This window comes from Trachymyrmex cornetzi, unplaced genomic scaffold (assembly GCF_001594075.2).
Source record: "Trachymyrmex cornetzi isolate Tcor2-1 unplaced genomic scaffold, Tcor1.1 scaffold113, whole genome shotgun sequence".
Taxonomy (NCBI): Eukaryota; Metazoa; Arthropoda; class Insecta; order Hymenoptera; family Formicidae; genus Trachymyrmex; species Trachymyrmex cornetzi.
The window spans coordinates 176,037-187,177 of record NW_017295687.1 but is presented as its reverse complement, the minus strand read 5'-3'; the positions used below and the strand labels follow the sequence as shown (position 1 = coordinate 187,177).

Below are 11,141 nucleotides of genomic sequence, written 5' to 3'. Positions count from 1 at the left end.
CAAGTCCCGGCCGAGGTAATATTTTTCGCAATAAATTTATTTAAGGTTTTCAGCACATTGTCAATTTAATTTAACTTGTGATATTATTGCAGTAGTGTAATTGCGTTAGATAAATTCCGGAAAAATTTCAGCGCGTAGTTTGAATAACTACAAAAATATGATATATATGCATGTACATGTATAGGATATAGATAATTCACAAGGAATTATTTAGGCAAAAAAAAAAGATCTAGCTTTGACCGTCATAGACCTGAATACGCTTATACTTAGTGTTTATGTGAAATATTGTTCTCATATGAATTCTACATTTAATTATGGTAAAATTGATAGCATCTTGATGGCATCATTTTGTTATACATATAGCATATATAGCGATCATTGTTTGGCATATGTTGCCGTAATGTTGCTGTAAACATGTTGCAGATAGCATGATAATAACAAGTCGTCTTCAAATTGCTGTTTTTAGGATTATAATTCTATTGAATTCAATATAACAAATATAATTCTGTTTCACTTTGTCCCGAATTTATTGAAATTAATTGTTGCAACGATTTTCGGGAACATATCAGCAAATTCGCTATACTTTGACTATCTTTGATTATCTGGGATAGTATCACATCATAGACATATGATTGGAAATATTACGATTAATATTGTGACACTTTTATTTTACTAATTATATTAATAAGAACAGTCTTGGGTAAGTGCAACTATTATATTGAGTCTTGCTTTAATTGGCAATATATAACTATAAGAACAATTTCGCCAAACTTTCATTAACCTTTTTATTTTTAATTGTTCATTTCGAAAGTCTATTGGAGGTTAAGCGTCCCTTTCCCTTTACATTAATAATTATAATGTGGGGTCTACAAAAAAAGTCGCAGCGGTCGTAGAGTCTTAAGTTGTAGAAAATTAATTAATCACAATCGAATATGAGAAGAATAATCGACTATGTTTAGTCAATTTTCTACGTCTTAAGGTCTGAATACAAGTATTGTCGTAACACTTACTTAGACTTAAGTTGTAGACGTAAGTAACGCACAAACTTTCACGTATAATATATAACTTATTGTCGTATCTCCAAGAAGCGGCAATAAGTCTTACGTCATACGCCAAAGCTCGATGGTCTAATGGCGTCCTAGACGCTTGTACAGAATACAAGAGATCCGGGTTCAAGTCCCGGCCGAGGTAATATTTTTCGCAATAAATTTATTAACGATTTCAACATATTTACACCTTTATAATATGATGCTTGATGATAGTTTGGGGGTCGTGGTGCTTTCGATTCTTTGTTCTTAGTCTCTTCTTTCGAGCAGAAGGGTCCCCAAATATACATATAACAACGTGTTCAACTTTATAAAAAAAATATAATTTATTCAACTCCAAAAAAAAAAACGAAAATACGTAATAAATATATATACTAATCGCGCGAGTTAATGTGTTCGTCGTCGATATGACTACCTATTATTCTGACTTACATTGTTCGCACAATCGAGCAAATACTTGCTATTTCGTCGCGTGATACCGAGAAATATGAGTCACTTCTTCCCGTTACCCGGCACGTCTGTCTCATAACGCATCAGCTGATCGACTCCTTGTTCTTTCTCTCGAACCTCTCTCGGTCGCCGGTAATTTCTCTCTCTCGACTTTTCTCGTAGCTTCTATGCCTCGTCAATATTATTTCCTCTGTATGTTTACCGCGCGTCTTTGCTATTACTTGCGACTTTTAAATATTAACGGATCGTTTATTCTCAGTTAAATTTAATTACATATATAACACTTCTTAATAACAATAAAACCTATTTATGTTTTCGCTCCTGTCTATTATTGTCGGGGCCCTTACTTCTGTAAGCTAAAACCAACGCTTATTTAAATCTCGCCAGTTTACAAAAGATATCCGCATTCTTTTTGCTCAGACGCTCGCTTACAACGGCTCCTCCCGCCGTGTATATCGAGCCTCTATACTTGTATATGTTTTCTTTATGGTTCTCGCGAACCTTGGCCTTTTGTGGCGATGTAATCGCTACAATAGCATTAAAAATTATTAAATTGCTTGTCAATTTAATTCGCGATTACTAGAGTAGTTTTAATTGCGTTTACAGTCCGGAAAAACAATTCGGCGCGCAGTTTGAAAAGATATTATTAGCTGTTAAACTTAATATCTGCCGTTTTTCGTCTCCAAAATTGATTTGTTTCGAAGGGAAATACCTTAATCAAAGTATTATTAATAAAGTATTATTAATTAGTAATAAAGTAGAAAATGGAGGAAATTACTTTGATTAAGGTATTCATTCATCTTCCCTTCGAAATAAATCAATTTTGAAGACGAAAAACGGCAGGAATTAAGTTTAACACCTAATAATATGGTATATACACAAGTACATATATTGTGTATATTAGTAATTCAAGATTAAATTATTATTTGAAGCAATTAAGATCCAGCTTCGACCGTAATAGACACTTTTAAATTTCTAATTTTGCTAATTTATATATTGACAATTCTTGTACTCAGACCCTTAAGTTCCTACGACCGCTATAACTTCTATTGTAGACTCCGCATAAAATTATAAATAATTAAAATAATAACAGGTCAACAATACCAAACAGGTAAGAAATACCAACCTGTTGTGTACGATAACAATGATCAAAAGGGATAATCAAAGGCTGTCACCAACTATCTACAAAAATAAAGAAGTGTTTTGTAGGATATCGTATAACCCAATGGGGAAAAAATGTTTAAGAAAACGATTTTTGAAGACATCAAAAAAATGTTTTTAAAAATGTTTAAAATAACGAAAAAAGTCCCCTTTTTTTCATTAAAAAAACGTTAATTCAAACGTTAAAAAAAAATATTTGCTAATGCTAAAAAACATTTTTTTTTAATATTTCAAGGAAATGTTCTTTTAATGTAAAAAAAACCGCTTTTTTAAGATTTAACAAAAATGATTCTGTAATGATAAAAGTAACGTTTAAAATAACAAGAAAAGTCCCTTTTTTTTCATTAAAAAAACGTTTATTCAAATGTTTAAATAACGTTTTTTAATATTAGAAAAACGTTTTTTTAATGTTAAAATTATTTGAACAAAATTAGAAAAAATTAGCCAAAAAACATTAACTTTAATATTTAAATTACATACATATGTTTCGACACCATTTGTATCATTTTCAAAGTACAACAATAATAAATTTAGTTATGAACGATTTACATATTAATAGTTGAACGATTTTTTTAACATTAACTTTACTATGCTTTCCTTCGAACCATCGCTCTTATATATATTAGTCGCCAAAGGTAGTAGGCCAATCGTCATATAATTTAGCAATCATTTATGTGAAGTAATGGATATTATCAGAATATATAAATCTTAAATTAAGTCATCCTGTTTATTACAATAGGTGTCAATTCAAACGCAGTCAATTCTCTTCAAACGCTTACACATTTTTATATAATCAAGCACATGTGAACGAGTTAAAAGATGGTTTTAATAACTTTTTGACTTAGAAATTCTAACTCGTTCGCATGTGCCTGATTATATAAAAATGTGTAAACGTTTGAAGAGAATTAACTGCGTTTGAATTGACACCTATTGTAATAAATAGGATGACTTAATTTAAGATTTATATATTCTGATAATTTCCACTTCACATAAATGATTGCTAAATTATATGACGCTAGGCCTACCACTTTTGGCGAATAATATATATAAGAGGGATAGTCCGAAGGAAAGCATAGTAAAGTTAATGTTAAAAAATCGTTTAACTATTAATATGTAAATCGTTCATAACTAAAAGAGGGAGTGTAAAAATGGTCAAAATTGGCCCTGAATGGACACCTTTAAAACCTATGCAGTTGTCATTTTGGAAGTTTGTAGATTCATGAAAAAATGCTTATTTATCGAGGAAATCTTGGAAAACCTTCAAAAAATAATAAAATAGGTCGTTTAAACGCTCTACAAAGAAATTCATTTTGTTCCTAATAAACGATAGATTTCAAAATTAATGGTTCGTTTACATCTAACATAAGTTGGATCATAAAATACTATAAGAATACTAGAAAGATCTACATATCCAGGGTCTTCAAAAAGTCTGGAAACGCTAAAATATCTCGAAAACGATCAACTCTAGTATAAAATATATAAAAGCAAAAATTCTAAAATTGGTTCTATAGTATTATTAGTTTTTTTCTCTTAATCACTTTAATAGGCGAACTTCCATAAGCGCTGACCATCTTTAATAGTTATCTCGTCGGTGGTATAGGGAAGGCTCACTCCAGTATGTATTGATTTTTTTTATTATATATGAACATAAAAGAGGGGATACAGCCATGAGGGACAAGCCTATCAGGCTGGTCCTATAAAACTTAATAACTACCACGAAGCTTAGGACTAATATACATTGCAAGGTAGAGTGTAAGTCTCTTCTCAAAATCACAGGCGATACCTCCAGTATGTATAGAGCTCACTGATTGCGTATAATATCTTCTGCAGAAATATAAATCTTAACAGAAATACAGATGTTTTTATATATGAGAGTAGGCAATAAATGCTTTGCATATAACATAAAATTAATATTATTCGAAAAGTATAAAAATAAAAAAAAACAAGATAATTCGCATAAATATGTAAGGAACGATAATTCTTAATAATTAAAAATGATGTGTCTTTTAATAATTAATTTTTTACACATAGAATTAGATTCACCAAATAATTTCAAACAGAAATTTGAAATGCAAAACGATACAAGTATAAATAGCGCAATACAAAAAAAGTCCACATGGCAACAACAAAAGATATTATTTTTACGAGCTTTAATCTGCATAAAACGAGATAGCGTGAGTACAAATTTTCGAAAGTAATAGGCGAACACAGCTGTCTTGAAGCAGCGGCAGGTTTGACGAAATTGGATCCACCCAAATTCAACGAAGAGTTTTCAGAAATGACCTCTAGAATCCGAATATCAAAAGCCCGAAATCGTACCTGATCCTATTTTCGATATATATGTACATATAGATATATATTCAATAAACTGCTCATATACAATAATCATATAAATAAATTTCGTTTAGTTCTGTATATAAACCACATTTAGCGTAACCCAGAACCAACGACGTAGACGTAGTGGTTATTTGGTCCCTTTTTTGTCTTTATAATTATTTTTTTTTGTTGATTTTTGTGTGTTTATTGTTTTTTTTGTTTTGTTTTTTACGATGTAATTTTAATTATTGAAGTGATACAAATACCGTTTGAATTCAGAATTTCTATTACATATTAAGAGATGAGAATTCTACCACAGCTTTAAAAAGTCTCTCTATATATAATTCATCTCCAATCGTATTCATCTTATATCTATTCCAAGTTTGGGAGAATTCGTGGTGCAGTGATTCCCCACTTTGCTCGGACCAATATCCCAACCCGTTATTATGATCTATGAATTGAAGACATTCTTTAACGTGGGCTTTTAAAACATGGATTTTTAAGGTCACGGAGACGCCTTCAATTGCGTTTAAAGCATCTAAAGCTTTGTTTAGCTCGTCTAAATAAATATCTAGTTCTCTTCCTACTTTACCAGATGTAAAACAACAATCGACAACTTTATTCATGATCGTGAAAGCATTAAAGTAAGGTATGAGTTTTAAATACCCCACTTTTTCATAAATCGCAGGGTCTTTTAGCTTATGAGCTTCCTTCAATAGCTGTCTACATGCGTTTCCTTCGAAACAATCTCCATGGTAGTTTTTAGAAATGAGTTTCAATCTTGTTGGCCATATTAAAGCTTTATCTTTTCCCAAAAGGGGTACTAAACCCTTCCAAAAAAGATGGTTTACAAAACCCATATGTGTTAATGGGTTTTGTAAACCATCTTTTTTGGAAGAGTTTAGTACCCCTTTTGGGAAAAGATAAAGCTTTAATATGGCCAACAAGATTGAAACTCATTTCTAAAAACTACCATGGAGATTGTTTCGAAGGAAACGCATGTAGACAGCTATTGAAGGAAGCTCATAAGCTAAAAGACCCTGCGATTTATGAAAAAATGGGGTATTTAAAACTCATACCTTACTTTAATGCTTTCACGATCATGAATAAAGTTGTCGATTGTTGTTTTACATCTGGTAAAGTAGGAAGAGAACTAGATATTTATTTAGACGAGCTAAACAAAGCTTTAGATGCTTTAAACGCAATTGAAGGCGTCTCCGTGACCTTAAAAATCCATGTTTTAAAAGCCCACGTTAAAGAATGTCTTCAATTCATAGATCATAATAACGGGTTGGGATATTGGTCCGAGCAAAGTGGGGAATCACTGCACCACGAATTCTCCCAAACTTGGAATAGATATAAGATGAATACGATTGGAGATGAATTATATATAGAGAGACTTTTTAAAGCTGTGGTAGAATTCTCATCTCTTAATATGTAATAGAAATTCTGAATTCAAACGGTATTTGTATCACTTCAATAATTAAAATTACATTGTAAAAAACAAAACAAAAAAAACAATAAACACACAAAAATCAACAAAAAAAATAATTATAAAGACAAAAAAAGGGACCAAATAACCACTACGTCTACGTCGTTGGTTCTGGGTTACGCTAAATGTGGTTTATATACAGAACTAAACAAAATTTATTTATATGATTATTGTATATGAGCAGTTTATTGAATATATATCTATATGTACATATATATCGAAAATAGGATCAGGTACGATTTCGGGCTTTTGATATTCGGATTCTAGAGGTCATTTCTGAAAACTCTTCGTTGAATTTGGGTGGATCCAATTTCGTCAAACCTGCCGCTACTTCAAGACAGCTGTGCGAACAGTTCGCTTGTCAAAATCAAAATATGTTATTGTTTTAATTAATCTTTCAGGTTTTGACAAAACTAAGATTGGCGGTGCACGTTGTAATCGCGCTATTATTAGGAGCACTTTTCTATAATTTTGGTAATGATGCAGGAAAAGTGTACAGTAACATTTCCTGCTTATTTTTTTATCCTTTTTTTTTATTCTTCGCAAATCTCATACCATTTATTCATATATGTAAGTAAAATACATCTTTTACATATATAAATGTAACATAATACAAAATTTATGTAATTATGTCGGCAAATAACTGAATTATACATTACTATCTACAATCTTTTTGATAATTTTAAGAAATTGATAAGATCTCTTTGACAATATTCTTAACTTATCTTGTTTAAAATTGTAATAAATATGTAAATATTTTGTGAATTTATAAATAATTACATCATGGGTCATTTCCCTGCCCATTTAAATTTTTGAGATAAAATTCTTTAAAAGAACTTAAAATTTTCTTTGAAATGTCTATCTTTCGATGCGTTTTAGAAAATTTAAAATGGCGGACACAAAATAATAGTTAAAATGAAAAAAAATATTGAAAAAATTAATGATATTGTGAATAAATGTGCACGATGTGATGTAGAGGTCTGATCTGTGTGTACGTGCGTGCGTGCGTACATGCCGTGCCGTGTATTGACTTTACAACTTCGATTGCTAATAATTATCATTAAAACTCTTGAGAAGCTAAAAAGTATAAAGACGCTCGCGTTAATGTAAAAACAATCATCAAATATTAACAAGGTCAATGATCGAGTCAAAGACATCGGTTGACACAAATTTAAATAATTATTAACAAAAATAAATCATCATACAAAAATATATTGAAAATAAAAAGAATTAAATATGAAAATTGAATATAATTATGTTTCGAGTCTACGTATCGGAGGTCTTAAATAGCTCTTGAGCTATCCAGAACTACCAACAGAACTGACAGAATTGCCAAAAATTTTTCACCCTTTGTACGTTAAAAATTTGTCATATAAAAATTATTCTCACTACACGTACTCTGTTTTTGTTTCTACACGGAAAAAAAACGCTATGATTATCACAATCGGAAATAATTTTTGCTCGTTAGTACATTTGATTGTAATAACCGTAAAATGACGTGAGTAAAATGGACGTGAGCAGCCATAACTGTTGTTAGTGGAAGGCATGTTCCTTTTTGCGTTAAGTGGAACACTGTTCTATCTTTGATAGAGGTATATGCCTCGTTGTCTTGTGACCATACACGAAGATAATGGACGTATAAAATGAATGTCGTAGTTTGTACTAAAATGTGATGCTTTAATGCTCTTTTGCACAATATTACACATTACACGGTAACTAACGTAACTGATTTCGACTGATTTTATTTGATGTTCAATCGGATCGACTGACATGCATTTTCCCGTGCTTATTATTACCCAGGATAGACGTGACGGGGCTTTCATCCCTTTGGGGTGCTTGATAAATGTGAATCCCTTTGCTTTTTACGTTTGAGGTGCTTGATTTACATGAGTCCCCTTTTGCCTCTCACGTTGGGGTGCTTAATTTATGTGAGTTCCCTTTTGCCTTTCACGTAAGGGGTGCTTAATTTACGTGAGTTCCTTACTTTTCACGTTTGAGGTACTTGTGCACATTGTGTACGTTTATTCGTGACATCATTTTTTTCCAATGTCTTTTTTTATTTCCATTTTAGGTTCACCATTTTGAATTCTCAAAAACGCCATACATAAAAAAATATACATTTTAAGGAAAATTTTAAGCCTTTTTAAAGAATTTTATTTCAAAAATTAAAATGGGAGATCGATCTGACAGAGAATGCCCCATATACAGGGTGATCCAAACGAACCGCAGGAGCCGGCATGTATGTATTCCTCATAAAAAACTGGGTCGAAAATGTTAATATCAAAATGTTGAGGTGTCGATAGTTTTTGAATGGTGAGCCTTTGAAACTGTCCAACCACAGCGTGTAAAGTTCGCGCCGTCAGGCACGGCAGAATCAAGCGGATGGCTGTAATCGCGCTTTGACGGATATCGCTAAATGTCATGATGCTGAATGAGTATTGAAAAGGATCCATGAAATCTCTATTAACGTCTACTGCCGTATTCTTAAATTAAATTTAATTGACGACGAGTAATTTCAATTGGAAATTCGATAAAACATTATTAAAAAGTATGTGTTTTTGACATATACATTTTAAATAATAAACAATTATTAATAAATTAAATCAATATTAATTCAATCATTCAAACAAATAATATTAAAAATATCAGTTAACAAATATTTCCAAAACTTCTTTTTAAATAGTTCTATCATAAACAATATTAGAAAAAATTTAATAATAATAAAATTACATTTTAATGTATTTTTAGTAACAATACAGCTTATTATTTGTTTACTTCGATTCCTTCATTGTAATACTTTTCTTTCTTCTCATATCGTAATTCGGAATTTCGTTCATTTCATTTCATAAATATGAAATATTTATTTATATCAAATGCGAATTTCAAATGTAAAATTTTCTAATATTGTTTATGACCGAACTATTTGAAAAGAAGTTTTGGAAATGTTTGTTGACTGACGTTTTTAATATTATTTGTTTGGATAATTTAATTAATATTGATTTAATTTATTAATATTTGTTTGTAACGATACAAAACCTAGATGTATACTGCTCCGAGCAAAGGTACCAGCCGGACACTGCTGCGACAATCGCCGAAGACGCGATACCTTAGTAATACGCGAATAACGTGTATGTTACAGCAGTTCCGCCGTTGACGAAATCGACTGATTACCGCCGAAGGGATATTTCTACCGCTTGTATTGTTCATTAGCGAGAATTGCTGAGCGACTCCGGAACAATACGAGCGGGAATAACAATTCGTATATATAAACGCGCAGAATATGTTAAAAAGCCTGTCCGTTTCCAGTACCGATTCAGTTCCTAACCGATCCGATTCCTGGTACCGATCTGATTCTACGACCTAGTGGTAGAGCGTTCTCTGTCACTGTCGAGCATTCTCGACAAGAACCAATCGGACATTCCTGGGCTCAGTTGCAACGACGGGAAGGAGCGTACTCCGTCCCGCCAAGCGTTCTCGGCCATCGGTCGGTAGTCACCGCACCCTTGCCGTGCACCTGCTATAACCAGTGGTAGAGTGTTCTCTGCCACTGTCGAGCGTTCTCGACCGTCGAGCACACCTTCCTCTTTCCGTACGGCCTCGACAATATCAAGGGGATAGAGTTTTCTCTGTTTCCACCGAGGTTTCTCGGCCGTCGAGCGCCGCCAACACGACTCCGCGAACGTAGCTTTACGCGCTAGCATCCCGCGCCCGCGACCGCGACCGCGACCGCGATTCGTTACCAGCGTATCCCGCGATACCCGCGCTCTCCAAGCAGCGACACACCTGTCGCGCCGCTGCTTACCTTCGCCCGAAATCGCGATACAGCGATACCGCGTACAGAAAAACCTGTCTACGGAATTCGCTTTGCCAGACAGCATTTCGCGACAACCGACGAGCGTCAATATTTGCGCATATACATATTCACACGCTCACGCATACACATACACACATACACATACAGCGTCGTACTTCTCAAGCTTACGCATGCACATACACGCAAGGCATTGTACAGCACGAGCCATACACAATAAACTCGATTATTTACATTATTACCACCGCATTTTTTATAATCGAATCTGTATCATTCCTCTCCGCATGAAAGAGCGAGCGCGGCCGGCTGCTTGATTGCACCGTGCCTGACGGCGCGAACTTTACACGCCGTGAACATCTTCAACTCAGTTTTTCATGAGAAATACGTGTGTACATGCCTGTGGTTGTTCTGGATCACCCTGTATTTTGGGTTGGAGAAAAAGTTCTGCGGAATTTTGTTAGCTTAAAATTATATACAGAATATATTTATTGCAAAATTTTCGACTATCTGACGTGAAAGCTTAAAGTTTTTTCTAAAAGTTTGTTTTTAAAAAATATTTCTACGACTTCTTGTTACCAAGTTACACGCTGATTAAATAAACGAGCATTCTGATTTTTATTGCTTATAAGTCCGTTAAAAATCATTGTACCGTAATTAATAAAACAGATTCTTAAAGTTAAAACGTTGCTCTATTAAGTGGTGTTATTGCCAAGTTTTTAAAAAATAGAATATACTTATGTAAAAAATAGAACATACTTATGTACATTAGAGTTAAAAATGTGACATTACTGTCCTTTTTTCCATTGCAATGGTTATACAGTGATGGGAGAAAGTTCGGCAACGGTCAAATATCTTGGAAAATAAT

General features: G+C 32.9%; 1 protein-coding gene across 1 annotated transcript in view; it reads left to right on the top strand.

The window, feature by feature from the left end:
• LOC108764346 (ATP-binding cassette sub-family G member 1) overlaps window positions 1-11,141 on the top strand; it is an 80,823-nt gene that overhangs the window by 30,089 nt on the left and 39,593 nt on the right. The window contains exons 6-7 of the mRNA XM_018512526.1: window positions 4,689-4,831; window positions 6,867-7,035. Coding sequence (XP_018368028.1) covers window positions 4,689-4,831; window positions 6,867-7,035 — 312 coding nt within the window. The remainder of the gene's footprint in view (window positions 1-4,688; window positions 4,832-6,866; window positions 7,036-11,141) is intronic.